Genomic DNA, 22,958 nt, shown 5'->3' with positions numbered 1-22,958 from the left:
AAAGACATTTCCAGGAGACAGGAAAAGCAGGGCTTGTAAGGCCAGCCTAGCATTTTATATAAGTGTTCCCAAATGTCTTGTGTACTGAAACTTGGAAAGCAAGCAAAAAAGAAAAGCACACTTCCCGTGGTCTGACTAATAAAGCCAGGTATCAATCTTTCATGTCTTCTCTCCCTAGAGTTTTGAGCAAAAGACATTGCAGTAGAAAAAAATGAAAATTGTTTCTGGTGCTGTTTAAGGAAAATAAGACCTCCTAGGAAATCCATCTACTGTGCGTCTCACTACATGGATATTTTGTTCATCTTTTTAACCCCATGGGGAATATGAAAATTACTCATGAACATACAGTACTAGAAGTCAAAAGAAACAAATAATTACATGCAAAAACCCCATATGTATGTTCACTGATTCTCTTATAGAAGACAACAAAAACCACCCAAAAAGCTAAAACAAACAAACAAACAAAAAAAACAAACAAAAAAAAAAAAGAGGTGAAAGAAAGGATAAGAAAAGAGAAGAAAAAGGGGAAAAAAAGAATACATAAATATCCATAGAAACCAAACTGAAGATCTAAGACCATGTCCAAATAAAAGAAGCAGCACATACAATGGAACACTCTTCCCAGTGGAAGGCAAAGTTGCTTTTATGCTTTGGTTTCCTTTCACTGAGATTTTTAACTCCTGTCCCATGATCAGATTCTAGAAAACCCTGTGATAGTAATTCCCCAACAGCAGCATGTTTCGAGCTCAACAAACGATACAAAATGCTTTAAAAACGTTCAGACATTTATATGCTGCAGTCATTTGGAAAGGAGAAGGAAGTTATCTTTCAAAAATAAGTAATAAATTACATCCCACAAAATGCTCAGTAGTTCCCTCAAAATGTCTTGAAACAGCTTATGATTTATTTCGTGAAAGAAGTTAAACCAATCACTTCGTACTTAACTACTATTCAAATGAGAAAGCAGTCTTGATGTTCACACCAGGTGGGTATCAATTTAAAAAAAATATTAAAAAATAGGAACAGCATTCAGCCTGCCTCACACTAACAATATTATTTAAGCAGTAATTTAAAGAACATTTGACTATAAATATACTGGAACAAGAAATATGAAGAAAATTTAGGGTGTATGATAAACTAATCACAAAATTTTACAATGTTTTTATATAAATAATGAAATATTTGGATATGAGCAGGTTTACAGCCTTCCTTAATATATCACCTCAGATTCAGGAAATATTTAAACCCTTAATTCTTATTTAGGACTTTAGCTCCATACTATATTAAGATTTCAGAGTGTGGAGTTTTCAGCTAGTCCTGAGGAAGAAGAGTCTGGCAAACATCCCATCTCACAAGCGAATTCCTACCTTAGTATAGACACCAAGACAGCTCAGGAACAAGAAAGGGACAGGACAGGAAAACACCTTTTGTCCCCCGAGTGCCTGTTGGCAACCAGCATGGTCATAAGGATTCTCAGAGGCGTGAAGGGACAAGGGAATGACCCAGCTCCTGGTTCTACCCAACCCAAAGAGGCAACATTTGTAATACCCATGCAGTGAGAACAGGGGTGGTGGAAGATGCTTTCTCAGACTACTGTGCTACCGGCTGTCACAGACCAGACAGTGTTTGACCAAGGAAGCCCATGTGTTCAAAATATAAAAACTGAAGAAGGATCCTCAGCTGATGAAATGGCTGTCGATTCATAAAATTGCCTTCAAGTCTTTTGAAAAACTTAATAAACCTGCAGTTACACCACCAACAGTAGACTTGGAAGATAGCAGATGTAAGAAACAAAGGGAGATTATTTGAATTCTGCAAAAAAGTAATTACTTCAGTTTCCAGCACAAGTTTAGATTCTCATATTTTGTGAGCACACACATGGATTATCACTTGAAAATCAAAATCAATTACATTAGACCTGTAAAGCTCTCTTAAAACTCAGTTACAATTGACAGGCTTAGCTCCACTGCTGACTATTGAAAATGAGAAAATCTTAGAAACCTCTGATGATACTGTTTTCCAAGCAGGTTTTTAGTCAATAACTTCTAGAAGGGAACAAAAACATATGTGAAATTATTAGTATTTTTCTCCTGTTGTGTTCACTTCTCCACTTCTACAATTTTCAGAATGCTTTTTTATTCCTCGTGTAATTTTCATTGATTGGTTTGTTACTTACATGAATGATGAATCAGATTTATTCTCTTAAAACTCCCCCCCCCTAAAAAAAAAAAACAACAAACCAATACACCTCTTCACACATATAAACTGTTTTCTTTACCCTTTTTTCATGGGTAAGCCTGTCTCTATTCTGCTGTTTTCACTATTAACCAAGACGGCTGGTTGACAAAAACCATCTCTCCTCCCTCCTGAACTTCTATGTATTTAGCACATCATTGTTGTACTGACCTGTAACCCAGCCAAACTTCTGCGTTTATCAAAGCAAAGAAACATTGTCTCACATATTTGAATATTTTTACATAATAAGGAAAAATAATAAAAAGCTTCCAGGATTCTCTAAATGAAGACATTTTAGAAGCTGTGTATCCCACACTTTGCTTCTGCATTTCTGTGCTTTTTAATAGCTGGCTTGGAAGAGAAAGATCATCTGTTGAAAGCTAAGGTTTTTCATGCTGACCTACTTTGTACTTTCTAGAAATAACTTCACAGAAATTAATATAGGACCGTGTTTCTACGATTCTCAAATTAATCATTCAATGCCAGGATTTAAATGTTTCTCAGAATGCTTAGAAGCATATATTTAATTTGTTAGGGATTTTTCTTACATAAAACACCCAAACATTTAGAATTCTGTAAGAACTGAGAGGATTTTGAGGATTCATTTTTAGGGGATTTCTGCAGAAAGCAGCACAAATCTTTTGTACTCCAAGTCAAATACACAATATTTGCAGTAAAGATACAGAAGGATCAATAATCAGGTGATGAACACAGATTTGGATCTGTTAACACTCAACAAGTTGCTTTCATGACAAAGATCTAACATGTGCTTTACAATATTGACCATCTCATTGAGATGACAGAAATTTGAGTTCAGAGCTAGACAGTGGATATTTCAAGATAATAAGTGAATTAATGCTACCTGTGAAGACTACCTGCTTGTACTAGCAGTGCTGAGCTGGAAGTACTATGTCTTATTAAAATTGCTTTGCACTGTCAAACTATCTGAGCTTTGCTAAAAGACAAGAAGTATTAGTGAATGCAGACAGCAGTGATCTCGGTGCAACTGTAATGAGCTGAAAGGCTGAAATAAAGCGGTCTCCCTAACAAGTCAGGTAGGGTGTGCATTCCTAAAAACATTTACTTACTCAAATACAACATGGTAAAAATATTTGGCTTTTACGTTTATATATCCATAAGCCCACAAAGATCTCCTCCAGGAACTCAAAACTAATTTTGAATTAGGTTTAAGTCGCTCAAGGAGGCTGTGAAATCTCCATTCTCAGAGATACTCAGAAGCTGTCTGTACATGGTCCTGCACAAAGAGCTCCAGGTAGCCTCGCTTGATAAGGATGTTGGACAAATGAACTGCAGTGCTCCCTTCCATCCTCAAGCATTCTGTGATTCTGTAGTTTCAGAGAAAAATATAACTGATCCTTTACTCCTCAACGCTGACTTAGAGGCTTTTACCATATGCATTCAGTTTTCCCCAAAACTATTATTCTGTTACACAGAAGAAAGGAAATTTACCTACACTGAATTCTAAATCTTTCTAAATCACTTGTTTTTTTGAACCTTATTCCTAAAAATCACCATGCCTCTTATCAGGAACCTGATCCATACAGGAAATTTATAAAATAATAATAAGCTTTTTCCCTCGCTGGGACAATTAGGTTGTTTTTGCCTCTGAATGGGTTCCTTATACAGAAACCTGGAAAGAAAAAGATGCTTCTTAGGTCCCTTTGCCCCAAGTATGTGCTTAGAACAGCTGTGTTAATATCATCTGAGAAGAAAGGCAGCATCTTCTTTCAAAGGGACAAAGTTTCCACAACCAAAACAGACCTGTTATCCATGGAAGGAGCAGTGTTCAGATTTCAGTGAATCATTACACTCCAGCTTTTTCCAGATTGCAAATTAACTTATTTAATTATCCTGAAAAGGCCTGAGCTTTTACAAAGTTCCCCATTGTGTCACCAAAATTACAGGCAACAGATTTATCTCATCATCATATTCCAAGAGTCATACTCCTATGAAACTGTGCTATACACATTTCAACTCTCATTTTCGTCATTTCATGTATCTGTTCTCAATTCCCTGCTCCCCTCCTAAAAAAGTAAAATACTTCTTAGGTTGAAAGACATTACGTGCAATGCTGCCTACCTGCATTATTACCATAGGTCAAAGCATGGGAGCGTACTAACACACTTAAGATTCCAAATGACAGCTCATTTTTTAAGTACTGACTGTCTGACACCATCATGCCTTATACAAGATGCTGAGATGACACAGACGGTGCTGCACTTGCAGATTTGTATAGAGAGAAGGCCAACTTTTGTAGGAGGGGGGAGCAAAGGGAGAGAGGGAGGAAGAATCTCTTTATGCAGAAACATTACATCCCAAAGCACGAGACAAAAATAATCAGATCTGTTTTCCATGGTGACATCAAACAAAGTGTTGACCGCTGCCCAATGGAGAATCCTCTCACCTTGGAAAAAGGAAGCTAGAAAAAGAAAGAAGTAAAATACACTCCTCAGAGGCCAACAGCTCCTCTACAACTTTTGTTCTTTTGCACTCCTTTCTACCTGCCAAATACCAGGGGAGAAAGAACAGTGACAGGACACAGCAACTCGTTCCAACACACTGACCTGAAGAAACAGCTTTTACATAAACATATCACAGTAACTTGGAAATTCTAATCTATATTCCTCTCTACCTTACTACCATGCTATAGGAACTAAAATTTTCACTAAGTGCTATTAAAGTAGCTATAAACATTTCACACCATTTCCTTGTCTTTCCGGTGAAGTAATTTCACCTAATAGACTAATACATTTTTATAATTAATATTCAGTGTGATTTTGACTGCCACTCCCTCCATTAATGAGGAAGATTCCTTTATGAGATTGTAGGTAACATATTCACTGAGGAATCTGACCATATTTTGGTCAGGTCTTTCTGAATTCACCTGATTGGTTTCTCTCTCAAAATGAGCCTAAAAATACCTGTTCTCAATTATGTTCTCCCACTGTTCCTTGATTAATGTTAGCAGGCAAAAGAAGCATCACAAGTTAAATCATATAAGCCACAGTGGACAGTTCTGCCTTTTCAGAGGTTTGAAATCATATTCCTTGGAAAAGATTTTGAATAGCTATCACCCTTTCTGCTCTCATCAAAGGATCCCTCCTTTGCCTACCAAGGAAATGCTGGAGCTTTAAGCTGAGCACCCAGGCTTTCTGCCTCTCCCTACTGAACAAGAAACACTCACACAATCATTTACAGGCAAGTGGAAAGCAAAGAGGTGACTGAATTCTGTGGTCCAAAACAAGCCTGCTAGTAAACTGTAGTTGGGTATTGTTCAGAATCAGCTGATGAAATGGTTGGTTCCAATTCTACACGCTGCTTCTTTTGCTGCAAAAGTCTGTCTTCCAGCAAGAAAGGAGACTAGAAGTCTTCATTTATACTAATATACAAAGGAAATTGCTCCCTTTTTCCACATATACAACTAAATGTCTCAAGAAACACAACTAAGTTAAGGAGTGAGGCAAGAGATCCAAAAATATTTTTGTCTCTGGCACTTTAGGGAATAAGAGATACAAGTTGCTTCAAATGTCGACTCAGGAAGCAGAATTTAGGGGACAGTATCTTGAAAAGTCAAACACAGCTGCAGGAAACAATTAAAACTTGGACATTCATGTTAATCACATTATGACCCAGAGTTCAGCATTTCCCTAAACATACTGACACATATTGTACTGTGGAGGCCAAGAACACAGGAGGGGACTTCAGGGCATGGCAGATGAGGTTCTGCTGTAAAAGATCTATAAAAGGAAGAATAAAGTAATTCTAAAAATAGCGGGTGAGGAGAATCTCTTTTTTTTTTTTTTTCCTAATTATAGGAGCAAGCAGTTCAGTAATTACTACCAACTGCATAAGAAGGGAATAATACTATGAACCAACACTGAAGATGAAGGAAAGGAAGAGAGAATACACCCTTGATACAAGTTTTGTTAAAAATATGTTCTGGATAACTGATTTGGAAGCCTTCAAGAGTATCAAACTAAAGCAACCAAGGCAATAAACACCTAGTCTTTCTAAACTGTGATTCCTAAAATGCATGCTAGGAAAAAGGGGTATAGATCCCATTTATGCCTTCTTAGGCTGGAGTAACAGCTGCAGGCTTTTCAGATCTCTTTAACACAGGCTGCCAAGAAACAATATGATTGTTGATTTGATGAGCTGATAACAGCTAAGGAATTAGTCTTAGAGGACAGGTGCTTCAATACATGAATCCATCAATTCAAAGCTTTGTAAAACCTTCTGCCTTTGAATGCAGCTCCAAAGGAATGCAACAAGAGAATCCTCAAGTATTTTATATTCTTATTCTTGGAATAACAGCAACGAATTTCTCTCCTCCTCTCAAATTTCAATCTGAATCCAAGAAAGGTGTGCTGGTTTGGTTGGCAGGTTTTCCGGTAGTGGGGGAAGGGCCCCAGGGGTGGCTCGGTAAGAAGCTGTGAAGCACCCCCACCTGCAAAAGCAGCGAGCCAAGGAGCCATTAGAGAGAGAGTAATGGCTGCACCTCTGCAATCAACATATGAAAGAACTCATGTAGGACACGAGCAGAGGACAAGCAGGGGAGAAAAGAGGTGTGCTGGAGAGATGAAAGGCAGTGCCCGGGTTTTAAGATCTCGAGGTTGTTGAGGAAGGGGGAAGAAGGTGCTCAAGAAGTTTCTCTGCAACCTACAGCGAGATGGCAGGCTGTCCCCCTGCATTCTTGGAGGAATGTGGTGGAACATTCCCTGAAGGAGCCAGGAGGGGTGAATCTGGATTTGCTGCCGGAGGATTTAAGATTATGCAACCAAGGAAGACCCCAGGCCAGGCGACATGACTGCTTCTGAAGCAACCCAGATTTCTGTGGGAATCCTATGCTGGTGCAGCTTGCTCCTGAGGGACTGTAACTCATGGGAAGGACTCATGAAGGAGAGGTCTGTGGAGGACTCTCTCCCATGGGAGGAACCCCATGGGGAAGCAGGGGAGGACTGTAAGGAATCCTTTTTCCTGAGGAGGAAGGAATGACAAGAACCATCAACCTGTAAACTGACTCTAAACCCCATTACCATACCCCTGTGCCTCTGGGGGGAAGGAGGGAGAGAAACCAGGAACAAAGTAATTTGGACCTGGGAAGAAGGGAGAGGTAGGGTAACATGTAAGCACTGTTGTTTGTGTTGTGTGTCCTGTGTGCTTTTGATTAGTGTTAAATTATTATTTTTCCCCAAGTTGAGTCTGTTTTGCCTGTGGCCTTAATCACTGAAGAACCCTCCTTGCCCTTTGTCTCCACTCACGACCTTCTACCTTCTAGTTGGCCTTTGTCCTCTCCATCCCAGTGAGGAGGAGGGAGAGTTGAGCAAGCAGCCACAGGGCAGGTTCTTTGTTGTCATGTTAGGCCAAACCACAACAAAAGGCAAGAAACTTTGATTAATACAAATATGATTTTTTTTTCTACCCATGGGCATAGCTGTCAGGAGACTACTGGCAAGTTGAAAAATAATAATTAATTACAAAAAGACTTGCTCCTCCTCCTTAAATGGCTGAAGTATGACCAAAAGCGCCGCTATGTAAAAAGAATACCAGTGTCCCTGTGTTCAGAAAGACAGCTGCACCTTAAGTCAAATGAGGAACTTCCTGGGTCTCTGAGGACAGAGAACTAGTTAGGTGGGACAAAGCTAATTTAGACACTGTTTCTTTAAAAATGGATACCTTGTTCTTTCTCCTTTGTGCTTGTGCATCCATACTGTGTGCAACTTTATGTAGTGAAGGAAAACAGGCAGCACGGCTTCAAAGAGATCACAAATTTCTCATATCAGGGAAATAAAAACTCCATGGGCAGTCTCTAATCATTCCTGAAGCCTCTGAAAGACCCACTATTATTATTACAAACAGCAGGTGGGAGAGGAAAGCTCTCACACTCAGAATACAGAGCAGGGAAGATACAGCCGCAAAGTGAACCTTGGCTGAAGGACTCCAACTCTTCAGCTCTCAATAGGGAGCAGCAGCCACAAATGCAGTTTCTGACCCTTACTGCATGAGGTTTTTTGGTGGTGGATTTTGTGAAACTCTGGTATTCTTGCATCTATAGAGTTGTTAAATAGAATACAAGGAAGCTAAAGAAAAGCTGTGGGTTTGAATTCTTTAAAGAGATTGCACTGCTTTAAGCAGAATACCATCTCCAAAAACAAGGCTGGAGAAAGGAGTGGAGGAGGAAAAGGATCCGTGTGTAGGTTATCTAGCCCTTAGAACAATCCCAGTGATCCTGGCCATAAAGAGAACTTCTGTGGTGTGATATTAGGTAGTAAACTTGGGCAATATACCCTTTAACAACAAACCCTAACAGTGGGTTTATAGATTTATAGTAGCCTTCAGGTGAACAGGAAGGAATACCACTTAAACCACTTTTCTTCTCAACTTAGATTCAAGCTCCTTGTGCCTTCCCACCTCAACAGGAGCCACTCTTTAGTGTCTAATCTTCGCAAGTTTGAAAAATCTCAGAATTTGCACAACACACAAGAGAGGAATATTTTTTTCTCAGAGCAGAAAGATGTCAGTCATAGAGTGATCTCTATTTCAGGTATGTTTTGCTTCTACAACCATTGCCCTTTAAGTGTCAGCCACAAGTGTTCTCCTCTTAAAACACACTGTCAACTTCATCACCAGAAGCATACAGAGATCTCACCAACAGATACCTCATCAGGTAACTGCAACAATCTTTTTTTACTAAAAACTAAGACACTGAATGTTTGTCTCTAATCTAACTATAACCATGAATGCTGAAATGGCAGGGATACCTCCCACTACATCAGGTTGCTCAAAGCCCAATCCAGCCCAGGGATGGAGCATCCACAACTTTTCTGGGCAACTTGTTCCAGTGTCTCACCGAGTATCAAACTAAAGCAACCAAGGCAATAAACACCTAGTCTTTCTAAACTGTGATTCCTAAAATGCATGCTAGGAAAAAGGGGTATAGATCCCATTTATGCCTTCTTAGGCTGGAGTAACAGCTGCAGGCTTTTCAGATCTCTTTAACACAGGCTGCCAAGAAACAATATGATTGTTGATTTGATGAGCTGATAACAGCTAAGGAATTAGTCTTAGAGGACAGGTGCTTCAATACATGAATCCATCAATTCAAAGCTTTGTAAAACCTTCTGCCTTTGAATGCAGCTCCAAAGGAATGCAACAAGAGAATCCTCAAGTATTTTATATTCTTATTCTTGGAATAACAGCAACGAATTTCTCTCCTCCTCTCAAATTTCAATCTGAATCCAAGAAAGGTGTGCTGGTTTGGTTGGCAGGTTTTCCGGTAGTGGGGGAAGGGCCCCAGGGGTGGCTCGGTAAGAAGCTGTGAAGCACCCCCACCTGCAAAAGCAGCGAGCCAAGGAGCCATTAGAGAGAGAGTAATGGCTGCACCTCTGCAATCAACATATGAAAGAACTCATGTAGGACACGAGCAGAGGACAAGCAGGGGAGAAAAGAGGTGTGCTGGAGAGATGAAAGGCAGTGCCCGGGTTTTAAGATCTCGAGGTTGTTGAGGAAGGGGGAAGAAGGTGCTCAAGAAGTTTCTCTGCAACCTACAGCGAGATGGCAGGCTGTCCCCCTGCATTCTTGGAGGAATGTGGTGGAACATTCCCTGAAGGAGCCAGGAGGGGTGAATCTGGATTTGCTGCCGGAGGATTTAAGATTATGCAACCAAGGAAGACCCCAGGCCAGGCGACATGACTGCTTCTGAAGCAACCCAGATTTCTGTGGGAATCCTATGCTGGTGCAGCTTGCTCCTGAGGGACTGTAACTCATGGGAAGGACTCATGAAGGAGAGGTCTGTGGAGGACTCTCTCCCATGGGAGGAACCCCATGGGGAAGCAGGGGAGGACTGTAAGGAATCCTTTTTCCTGAGGAGGAAGGAATGACAAGAACCATCAACCTGTAAACTGACTCTAAACCCCATTACCATACCCCTGTGCCTCTGGGGGGAAGGAGGGAGAGAAACCAGGAACAAAGTAATTTGGACCTGGGAAGAAGGGAGAGGTAGGGTAACATGTAAGCACTGTTGTTTGTGTTGTGTGTCCTGTGTGCTTTTGATTAGTGTTAAATTATTATTTTTCCCCAAGTTGAGTCTGTTTTGCCTGTGGCCTTAATCACTGAAGAACCCTCCTTGCCCTTTGTCTCCACTCACGACCTTCTACCTTCTAGTTGGCCTTTGTCCTCTCCATCCCAGTGAGGAGGAGGGAGAGTTGAGCAAGCAGCCACAGGGCAGGTTCTTTGTTGTCATGTTAGGCCAAACCACAACAAAAGGCAAGAAACTTTGATTAATACAAATATGATTTTTTTTTCTACCCATGGGCATAGCTGTCAGGAGACTACTGGCAAGTTGAAAAATAATAATTAATTACAAAAAGATTTGCTCCTCCTCCTTAAATGGCTGAAGTATGACCAAAAGCGCCGCTATGTAAAAAGAATACCAGTGTCCCTGTGTTCAGAAAGACAGCTGCACCTTAAGTCAAATGAGGAACTTCCTGGGTCTCTGAGGACAGAGAACTAGTTAGGTGGGACAAAGCTAATTTAGACACTGTTTCTTTAAAAATGGATACCTTGTTCTTTCTCCTTTGTGCTTGTGCATCCATACTGTGTGCAACTTTATGTAGTGAAGGAAAACAGGCAGCACGGCTTCAAAGAGATCACAAATTTCTCATATCAGGGAAATAAAAACTCCATGGGCAGTCTCTAATCATTCCTGAAGCCACTATTATTATTACAAACAGCAGGTGGGAGAGGAAAGCTCTCACACTCAGAATACAGAGCAGGGAAGATACAGCCGCAAAGTGAACCTTGGCTGAAGGACTCCAACTCTTCAGCTCTCAATAGGGAGCAGCAGCCACAAATGCAGTTTCTGACCCTTACTGCATGAGGTTTTTTGGTGGTGGATTTTGTGAAACTCTGGTATTCTTGCATCTATAGAGTTGTTAAATAGAATACAAGGAAGCTAAAGAAAAGCTGTGGGTTTGAATTCTTTAAAGAGATTGCACTGCTTTAAGCAGAATACCATCTCCAAAAACAAGGCTGGAGAAAGGAGTGGAGGAGGAAAAGGATCCGTGTGTAGGTTATCTAGCCCTTAGAACAATCCCAGTGATCCTGGCCATAAAGAGAACTTCTGTGGTGTGATATTAGGTAGTAAACTTGGGCAATATACCCTTTAACAACAAACCCTAACAGTGGGTTTATAGATTTATAGTAGCCTTCAGGTGAACAGGAAGGAATACCACTTAAACCACTTTTCTTCTCAACTTAGATTCAAGCTCCTTGTGCCTTCCCACCTCAACAGGAGCCACTCTTTAGTGTCTAATCTTCGCAAGTTTGAAAAATCTCAGAATTTGCACAACACACAAGAGAGGAATATTTTTTTCTCAGAGCAGAAAGATGTCAGTCATAGAGTGATCTCTATTTCAGGTATGTTTTGCTTCTACAACCATTGCCCTTTAAGTGTCAGCCACAAGTGTTCTCCTCTTAAAACACACTGTCAACTTCATCACCAGAAGCATACAGAGATCTCACCAACAGATACCTCATCAGGTAACTGCAACAATCTTTTTTTACTAAAAACTAAGACACTGAATGTTTGTCTCTAATCTAACTATAACCATGAATGCTGAAATGGCAGGGATACCTCCCACTACATCAGGTTGCTCAAAGCCCAATCCAGCCCAGGGATGGAGCATCCACAACTTTTCTGGGCAACTTGTTCCAGTGTCTCACCACCCTCATAGTAAATAATTTCTTCCTACTACCTAATCTAAATCTATCCTCTTTCAGCTTAAAAGCACTACCTGTCATCCTATTATCCATATTAGTGAATATCAGAGTGGGTCAAGTAAACCATAAGGAGTAAGCGTGCTGTGCCCCTGTACAGATAATGAAGAAAGCACAGGGAATTTGGTGCAGCTGTAGGCATCTAATATTAGACATGATTTATCACATTTCAGGTCTGTGAACAAACTTCAGTGTGACTAGGGTAATGAAAACATCCTTTGGAAGAGGTGTTACCCACCAGGGACTGCTGCTTTTCTCTGCCTTTTGTGCAACTAGAAGAGCTTGCTTTGGTGAGAGAACAGTATTGCTCAGTTCAACAGCTTAGGATAAGGAACTTGGAGCAAAGAAGTTGCAGCTTATTTGATTTAATTTCTAGTGTTGGGTATGTTCTGCTTAACCCACAATTAGAATATTCTCTCCAGACATAAGATGTTAACAAATCTCTCCTGATCATATGCTGCATATGCAATCAGTTCTTCACAACAATAAGACACATTACAAACAGCAGCTTAAAAGTTCCTTGTACTTTTAAATTAACTTCATGTTTGGAACAGGTTTCAGAGAACAGACACACAAACAGCAACTAGGTATGAACAGTCATTAAATCACTTCTCTAGAGAAAAAGGAATATTATGAAAAAAAATTAAAACAAAACATTAGAACTTCTAGCTGAAGTCTTATACATCACCCTTTCAGTCAAGGTTAGAATTCAGAAATCTCTTCACATTGACCTGAATGGGGCAAGATAGCAGATGTATAAAGAAGTGGCTTCTTTCACATTAGGAAATCACATTAGGAAAGCATTCCAGGAAAGCCTCATCAGGGAACCTTCTGAAGTCATAAATCAACTAGTTATACATTTTGGTTTTCAAGATCCCCTCAACAGTGTACTATTCCTCTCCTTCAGCAGAGAGCATTTTGACCTCCATCTCCTGGGAGAAATATCTCCCCAGATCTGAAGACATCCTCCACTGCCTCATTTCTAAGATCATCCTATCCCATTGATCTCTCAGAGTGAAAATGTTGCACTCTACACATATAAGTTAGAAAATACAAGCTCAAACAGCACTACTGCTCTTTTTCTTCCTTTTTTTTTTTTTTTCCTTTTGCATATTATTTAACTGAAAGCTTTCCTGAATCCTACAATATCAGATTCACAAGATTTTATCATATTTCATAATAAGCATTCACAGCAGCCACAGTCTAGATACATTAACAGAAACAGCAGACACACAGTCTTCTTCTGCCTGACCAATCATCCTCTTACACACACTATCAATGCATTAGGCTTAAAAAAATATGCAATATGCCTTTAAAATACATTTCAAATGTATATATAGTATACTAATATTCTTACAACTCTCATCTCTGAGATTATAGAGTAACATTTTATATTGGCAATTTTGTCTGGAATTATTCTGCACAATATATATTGATTCTTAAGACTATAATGTAAGTTCCGAGTAAGCATTAAACTCTCAAGCTCAATTTCATTACAAATTAATGAAGTGTACTACTACTTCATGCTTTGGGAGGAACAGAAAGCTGTACACTGAAGACTCTCATATCTACATAAAAGAAATGGTACAGGGAACACGAAAGCTGTTTGTTTCCTTGCTACTGCAAAGGAGTCAGAAATTATTTCAGAAACTTACCATTTTCCAAGTAGTACCTTGGACAGATCTTGTTCAAAAGAAGTTCCTGACGTAATCGAAGAACTTCAGCTTCCAGCGCTTCAGCTTTTGATTTCCATCCAAAATCTTGTTCAGATACAGTTTTGGCAAGGTGCTCAGTGTATTCTTTGCAACTCTTCCCGGGTGGTTTTGAGCGGATAATTGCAAAAGCCAATGCCAGTTTTGATATTTTCATATACCAAACTTGATTTTCTCTTCCACGTTTGATTTCTGTTAGAAAACAAAGAAGTAAGTTCAATGTGAATATTAAGAAAATAATGCACAGTATTTTCTTGGCTTTAAAAAGTGTTCAACAGTGAGACTAATTATTTTATTTCTATTGCATTCCTAAATCATCGAGGAAAAGAGTAGAAATATAAGGAACTGTGGACAATGTAAGAATAAAACATACATGGCTGTACTGAAGCTATAGCAATAAAATTCAGGCTATGTTTTAAAATAGTTGTGGAAATAGAAATTACTTCAAATAACTTATCATAACAACAATTTAAATGCAAACATCACCACTAAAACAAAAATAAAATCACTAAAAATGCTGACCTCAAAAAAACCTTGACACTCCCCCCCTAAATATCCTAAACTCACAACTGAAGTATGCATATGGGGTTATTTGTACTTAGCTTAAACACAATACAGTTTCTTAAAAGTGTACCAAAAAGTCTCTATGTTTAAAAGGTAAAACTTCTGCGGTTGTTGATAGTTTCCGCTTTTGGACACCTAGTATTGCTGCACTTGCAGTTCTCGGTTTACATGGAGCCTCAAGCCTGCAGGAAGGTCTATGCAGACACCTTGAAAATTATGCAAGTGCCTAGTAGTGCAAGTGCAGAAGACAGCTTTATCTGTTCTGTTTCCAACAGTGAGAACAGAACAAAAGGCATTATAGGAGTCGGAAATAGTAAAATAATTATAGAGATTATTATGTCAAGGGCAACAGAACAGGACCCAGAAACAGAAAAGGAAAAAATTAAATTAAAAATAACTAATAATATCCAGCCTATCCAATTAGCAAAGTTGTGGGGTTTATTTCCTATTTCCATATAATTCGCATTCAGTAATTCACTGCATTTTCCTACTTGAAAAAAATATTACTTCCCTAATAATAATAAAAAAAATAACTTTCTATGCTTTTATTCTGGCCTTGACATCTAAAAATTGTTCATAACAATGTTTTTCTTGTTACGCAAAAACCACAGGTTAAGTGGTACAAAAAGTTGTGTTGAGTATCTCTGATATAGTCAGAGCACAGGTTTAAAAAAGGTGGTTTATGTCATCCTTTCACCAGATTACCTACTATCAGTAAGCTAGTTTTTTCCTTTGGTTCTCCTCAACTTGGGACAGTAAGTCATAAATCATCACATATTTACTTATCCATCAACAGCACTTAAAAAAACCAGCTGCCTTTTAAATATTTCTGAACTCTTCATATACTTCTGAAACGCACAAACAATCCCTGTACATTCATAGAGTCATAGAATCATAGAATCTTAGGGGCTAGAGGGGACCTCGAGAGATCATCTAGTCCAACCCCCCTGCCAGAGCAGGGTCACCTAGAGTACATCACACAGGAACTCATCCAGGTGGGTTTTGAATGTCTCCAGTGAGGGAGACTCCACAACCTCCCTGGGCAGTCTGTTCCAGTGCTCTGTCACTCTTACAGTAAAAAAATTTTTTCGGATATTCACCTTGAACCTCCTATGCTCCAATTTACACCCATAATAAGCACATTCCTTACACACTGTCCATTCTGACACAACAGTCAATTACACTTTGAAAGGTACAGAGTAGAAAGGGTAAGACTGTAAAAACTCCTTGTGATCTGTCTACATACAGCCACATTTTAGCTATTGTTCTCCACTTGAAACACTACGTTCCTGCCCTGTGTCAGGGGAAAACCACCTAGTCTAAGCCACCAGTGCACTCTTAAAAATAATGAAAGAGTAAGCCCTTGGAGACTGAACTCTATTACCTATACCTATTGCTTAAAGCAGCTATGGATTAAATAAATGGTACTTCTTGCAAAATTTCTTACTTGTAAACATCTATTTCTCACAACTTTTCCGTTCATATCTAAGAATTCCAGTTAAAAAGCAGAATTCTCTCAGCCTCAAAGGATCAGCACCTCCCTGGGACAACAAATTGATAATAAGACTCTTGTTTGCATAATGTTTTACAAAGACAAAACCATGCAAGTATTGAACTGCCTTCAAAGCTGTGAATAAAATTAAACAGATGTAACCACACTGAAAGAAAAGTAGTACCAGTATCCAAAATCTTTTACTTTGAATTTGAAAGGTGCTCCCCAGATTAACACATCTTCTTAACAGAAATTTCACCCAGATATTACTCAGTGTCTGTCAAGATCCACTCTTACAAAGTTTCTTTTCAGAAAAGAACCACAAATTCAGGCAGGCAGAAAGCCTGCGAAGTATGTTGGACAGAAACAAAAAGAATCAAGAATTACTCACTGAAACACAGCTGGTACCAAGTTACTCAGTGAAAAGACCTACTTACTAACAAAACTTAGTGTCTTTGTGTCCTAAACACAGGGAAACAGTAACCCCTTGCAAGCTCTGGTAGAAGAAGGGTACAGCACACTAACAACAGATACCATCTATCTGGTGACAAGTTTCTTATTTCCAGGCTTCTAACTCTCATGCAGGGTGAAGGCACTGGGGACCCACAGCTCTGCCAAGGTCCTAGCTGTGGAAGGCTGTTGATAAATGATGCAGTTGCTGAAATAATTACAATAAAAATTACTTACAATAAAAAGTAATGAACTGTCCTGTAGAGCTCTGTGTTAGATGACCAAGGGGAACTAAGCAGTGGCATAAGATCCTTTGAGGACCTTAGATATAAACGTAAGAAAGGATCACAGAAAGAACCAGGGTAAATCTGATTCATAAGCACCAATCTACCAACCTGCCAGTCCCACTGCATCTGATGTAGCAGCTTTTACTACACCACTAACTACAGCAAGATACCTTTCTGGTAAGTTTCATCTTGTTTTTGACACTATCTGAAACATGTAAAGAGGAAATAATTCCCACTAATTAGAAAAATAAACACTTTTTCTTTCAGATTATTACATTTTTAGTTCACTTTCTTCTCAGTCAAAAACTTCATGTAAATCTAAACTTCACTCCAAAGGTCAAAGGTTTAATATTTTTGGTTAAAAACCCTAACCAATTGAAATAATTTATTGTTATTAAAAAATTGAAACAGCCATTAAAGCAAGAAAACTTGCATCCAGAAAAACCTCAACTATTCATTAAAGTAATTTTAACAACCTGTAAAATCTCCTACTTCCAAAAAACCTGCAACTCCACAGAAGGTTTTTTTTAACGCACTTTACAGTCACCACTTCCAGACAACTAACATGTTGTCAAAGTCTGGAAGTTGAGGTCAAACACATGACATCTTCAAGAAACTAAGACAGTTCCCTAAGCCAACCAGTGGCACAAAAGTACCCCTTCCTCCCCTAGCATTCTCTTAGGTATTAGAAGATGCTCTTCTGCCTCTTACTTCTTCATTGTTGGTTTGTTGTTCTGTTTGGTTTGTTGTTGTTTTTTTCCCCACTGTTAATTACACACAATTTAACAGCCCAGCTCCTGGATGCACAGCAGTTGCTTTCACTGCTGGACAACAAATTAAGTCTCAAGAGGAAAACAAACAAACAAAAGAACCCTGGACGACGATCTTTGGGCTTTTCTACCTCATGCCAGTACTGCACTAGTGTCAACAGCAGGCTGGCAGGGAAGGGATAGCAACAATTTTCTGCTTTTAACAAAAGTGAAGGTATTTTCTCTTAATTAGTCTTTACTTCAGTACACATGAACTAAAGGAACTGGCCTCCCAAACAGGATTAACCTAGAAAAGGGTACAGTTAAGTCTGCAGTCAGAACAAAACAGATTGCTCCCTGGGGAAAAAAAAAACAAACACTGATCTTGGTATGAGTCTTCCCCAGCTCCTGGGCTCATGTCTGTTGGTTTCTCTAAGCCAGCTCTGGGTTCCTCTGTTCAGAGGAACAGCAGCATGTGCTGCATCCAGCCTTCAAGAGATAAGCTACTCAGTTCATACAGGTGAACCCTCAAGACTAGAGCTTTGAAGAAGTCTTTTGGAGGTGTTCATGGGTAAGGGAGATGAATAATTATAGATTATTTACCTTTCTGAGTGCTACATGCAGGTTTCTGACTGACCTTGGAAATAGGTATGTCACAGAGAGATGTGGTGAAGGGGGCTACGTTATACTGTGATTGAAAATTATAAGGTACCCCAAAATGAAACCAAAACCTAGACTTGTTTGAAATATTTCAACATTTGAGTAATACTTATGTCACAGAATTGCACACCTTAGGCATGTTCTCTAGGTCTGCCTATGAAATTCATGGCTCATAATAGAAGAAACTTCTGCAAGTGTACAGACAAAACCTTATTGCTTACAACCGTACACGTAGTTGTTATTCAGATCATTATCATCTAAGAGTGAACGTTTTAAAAATTAATAGACTAAGACACAAAATAGACTGTAACTCACTTAACTTTCAGGCCATTCAAGGGCTCAGTTTTATTCACATTTGAAATAGACTGGACATAAAAAATTATTTGTCAGGACAGGCACAAATTGCCATTCACCACTACCATGCAGCTAAAAACATTCACAGTCCTAAATAATAGTATGCAACAAATACAAAAAAAAAGTGGTTTTCCTTCTAAATTCAGGTGTACGGTCTGTCTTTAAGGGCACAAACATAATTAAAAAAACCCAATACCTGGTTTGTTGCCATGATTTTTGCTTTAACTAGTCTGTCAATTGCAGATAAAGGTGAAAAAACTACCCCAATCTTTGTAACCTCATTTGCATTATACAACAGCAACCAAGATATTGACTTATTAGAATGGAGCACAAAATGCTCCAAGTGCTCTAACAGAACTGAGCGGAGCTACAAACACATAAGGCCATAACATTAAGAAACAAGAAAATAAACTTGATTTAATTGGTATGCCTAACATAATACTCTCTTTCTTGCATATAACAAATAATCGTAATGGGACAGCTACATAATCAAGATGAACTAAAGTGTGCCTTGTGTTCCAATTAAGCAGCTTTTATTGTAAAAATTTATATTAAACTAAGGCTGCTCCACAGTGTCATCTTTAAACAACCTATACTCATAATACACAAAGATAAGTAATGTGGACACACTAAGGGAAAAACTTAGGTTTACTACCACAAACATAAGCAATACCTCCAGCACCTTTGTTTTTTAAATGGACTCAAGATGCTCAAATGATACTGAAAATAATTACTCCAAATATGTAATGTCAAAAAAAACCAAGGAAACTTGATTAAAATTAACATTATTTATTTCTTCACACAATTTAATGTTTTAAATATTTTAGCTTCTAAAATCAAGTAATATAAATTCTTCAAAACCAAATAACATGAACAAACTGAAAAAATATTGCAGTTTTTATATGTTCCCAAATTATAAGTTTCAAACCACTTAAGAACAAAAGGAAGCATAAATTCTCAGCATTTCAGAGGTAGAATTTATTTCCTCTTAACTACAGGTATCTACAGTTTTGAAGGCTAGAGCCAAGCTAACTGCCTAGACTTCCTATATGATGAATGGGCAGAAACAGAGATTTCTAATGTTAAAAATAAGCCAAGTGATTGGTACATCTACGTTGTGATGAAGTTAAGTCATGACCCAGAAACACTTTTTTCCCCTCCAGGATGACAGAGAGGGTTAAGATGACTAGATCAGATGCACATACATCTGTTGTGGTCATTTAACTTCAGATGAGTTGATGCACCACAGGCAGCTAAAGCCAAGACTTTCAAAAAACTATTTGAGTGCCTAACTAAAGAGAAATGTCATAAGGCTAAAATCAGTACCTTTTAAAAGAATATTGTAATCTCAGCTGAGTATCTCTGGGGGAAAAAAAAAATCAACCAAATAACAACAACAACAAACTTTCTAAAAGAAAACCCAAAAATCATGGAAAAAAATTGTAGGAATAACCCTGTGAACATTTAAACACTGCCCAGGCACAAACAAAACAGGTACAGAGTAAAACACATGGGAAGCATCAAGTATATCCAGAATTAAATAAGCATAAAATTATCAGCTTGGCCACTCACAAAGTTATTGTGTATCACTCTTCAGAAGATATTATTTCCTCATACTTGAAAATGTGTAAGCTCCCAATTTAAGATATCACAAGTATATGAATACTCCTATATCTATATGCTTACATAAACTCTTTCCTTGGACTGATCTGGCATTTTGCCTTCTGAACAGAATTATTTGACTGTTGGGTTGTTTTTAGCTGTCTGTTTTCTAACGTGCTGTTGTAGTCACAGGTTTAGAAGTGAAATACCACATCAGATTTAACCTACAAGAATCCCAAGTCATTCAAGAGTTTAATTGTTTCTTGAAGCAACACTACCAAGTATCAACAGGAAAGACAGCTTATGCACCAGAGAAGCCTTAAAAAGACAACAGGATTCACTTCTGTTCTATTCCCATCAGAATATGCCAAGTACAAAAACCTAATGTAAGCCTGAGATTTCTGAATTTTTACATTATGTGTATGTTCTCCCCATGAGGTAAAAGTTCTTCCCTTTGCACTCATTCTTCTCCAAAATGCTTCTTTTTTTGCTGTGTCACTTAAAATAATCCAATGAATCTGGGACACAGTACTGTTACTACTACCATGTTCTTCTTGACTGTTCTTTCTGCTAAACACTCACATGTATTTGCATAAAAGGGAATTCTATAAAGCCTGCTGCTCAGAAATTAAAGTATAACTCAATGGAGTAAATTTTTCTCTCCTTATATCAGGACATTTTTTTCTATCAAAACAAAGTAAAACTGTAGTCACTTAATTGGTGGGTTGTAAATCCATTTGGTTTGGAAATTGAGGATACACTTTTCATTACAGCTTTATGAGATAGACCATGAAAGTCAGACTCTTAGTAATTTACAAAGTTTCACATGTGCAAAAAATATTTAATTACCTAAAGTATAAATTTACAGTTGTCATTTTGGACTGTAGAACATAATCCCAGTCTTTATATACTGCCAATTTACAAGAAGAAAGCAGCCAGTTCTCTTAAGTTTTATCTCCTGCAACGACTGCATTAGTTCTTGAATGGAGAATTTGAAAGCCAAGTTAAAAAAAAAAAAAAAAAAAAAAAGGCAATCAGGAACAGTTTGGAGGATTACACAGGGATTATTTTGCATCTCTTTCCATCTTAAAATATATCAACTAAAAAATCCCCATACTTTTCCTTTTTAATTTCACAGTTTCAGCCTTCACCTGAATAGTTCCATTGCCACACATTTTTAAATCTGCAAGACTAATAACTTCAATGAACAAGTTTCTTTCAGGTAAGTTACCAAAAGGCATCTGTTATACTTTAAAAATCCTGTTCTTGGCTTTCTTACACAAAGTTTATACTGGAAGGATGAAATATGAGATTGTTAAAGAGAGAGTAAATGTTTTTAATATAAGACAAGGAAAAGAGAGAACAGTGGGAATCCTAGGAATCTGGTACTCTAAAAAAGCATAGAGTATGTAATGAAGAAAAAAGTCATATATACATTATAGATACAAACACAACTATAACCACAATTACAGAATCACAAAATCACAGAATTTTTTGAGTTGGAAGGGACCTTAAAGATTGAGTTCCAACTCCCCTGCATGGGCAGGGGCACCTTCCACTAGAACAGGCTGCTCAGAGCCCCATGCAACCTTCCCTTGAATACCTCCAGGGATGGAGCACTCACAACTCTGGACAGCCTGTTGCAGTGTCTCACCACCCCTACAATGAAGAATTCATGTCTGACCTCTAACCTAAATCTCTCTTCTTTCAGCTTAAAACCATTACCCCTCATCCTCTCATTGCAAGCCCCTGTAGAAAGACCCGCCCCAGCTTTCCTGAAGGCCCTTCAGGTACTGGAAGGCCACTATGAAATCCCTCCAGAGCCTTCTCTTTTTCAGACTGAACAACCCCAACTCCCTCAGCCTGTCCTCACAAGAGAGGTGCTCCAGCCCTCAGACCACTTTTGCTGCCCTTCTCTGGACACGTTCTAGCAGATCCACATCTTTCTTGTGCTGGGGGCACCAGAGCTGGATGCAGTGTTCTAGGTGAGGTCTCACCAGGGCAGAGTAGAGGGGCAGAACCACCTCTCTCGATCTGCTGGCCACACTTCTTATGATACAGCCCAGGATGGAGTTGGCTTTCTGGGCTGCAACTGCACACTGGTGGCTCATTTCCAGCTTTTGACCCACTAGTACCCCCAAGCCCTTTTCCATAGGGCTGCTCTCAAGTGTAACCTCCCCCAGCCTGTATTCATATCTTGGGTTACCTCAGCCCAGGTGCAGGACCCTGCATTTGGCCTTGTTGAACCTCATGAGATTCACCTGGGCCCACTTCTCTAGCTTGTCCAGGTCCCTCTGGATGGCATCCCATCCCTCTGGCATACTGTTAATCAAGATATTAAACAACACTGGGCCCAGCACTGACCCCTGAGGGACACCTCTTGTCACTCTTTTCCATCTGGACTTAGAGCTGTTGACCACTACCTGATGGATGCGACCGTGTAGCCAGCTCCTTAACCACTGAACAGTCCACCCATCAAACCTGTATCTCTACAATTTAGTGAGAAGGATGTTGTGGGGGACTGTATCAAAGGCCCTTGCAGAAGTGCAGATAGAGGACATCCACTGCCTATTTAATGGAACTTTGTTTTCAGCAAGTAGACCACATTAACTGCATCCCAGCATCTATCCAATAAAGCACAGCAACCAAACACAGCAGTCTAACTTGCGACTTGGGTGAAATGAGTAAGAAAAAAACCCTTCAGATGTGTAGCATATTAGAAAAGAAAAGCAAGACTCTGAATACATGTAGACAGAAGCCATTCATAGCTTATCCTCTTCATGAATAATAGAAAAAAGAGGTGAGCCCTTCATGCGAGGGCTGCCATCTCCTTCCAAACAAACCAATTAAAAGGGCCCTTTCTTCAGGAAACCCCCCCAGGAGCACCCGAGGCCGCCCACGCGAGGCCTCCCACTGCACGAAGAGCCAGTCCCGGCGGCCTGACCCGAGCGAGGCGCCCGCTCCTCTCCCCGGGTCCTCCCCTGCTGTCCCAGGCAACACCCGCAGAAAGGCGCGGGGCTCGCAAGCACCCGGGATGTCCCTGCAGGCAGCGACA

The 22,958-nt window shown here is 39.3% G+C and overlaps 1 protein-coding gene across 1 annotated transcript in view; it reads right to left on the bottom strand.

Annotated features, from left to right (window-relative positions):
- MEI4 (meiosis-specific 4 homolog (S. cerevisiae)) overlaps positions 1 to 22,958 on the bottom strand; it is a 152,005-nt gene that overhangs the window by 56,603 nt on the left and 72,444 nt on the right. Inside the window, exon 2 of the mRNA XM_010003583.1 lies at positions 13,689 to 13,937. Coding sequence (XP_010001885.1) covers positions 13,689 to 13,937 — 249 coding nt within the window. The remainder of the gene's footprint in view (positions 1 to 13,688; positions 13,938 to 22,958) is intronic.

Source organism: Chaetura pelagica, unplaced genomic scaffold (assembly GCF_000747805.2).
Source record: "Chaetura pelagica isolate M959 unplaced genomic scaffold, ChaPel_1.0 scaffold150, whole genome shotgun sequence".
NCBI lineage: Eukaryota > Metazoa > Chordata > Aves > Apodiformes > Apodidae > Chaetura > Chaetura pelagica.
The sequence above is the reverse complement of the archived record's forward strand: the minus strand, read 5'-3'. Positions and strand labels throughout refer to the sequence as shown.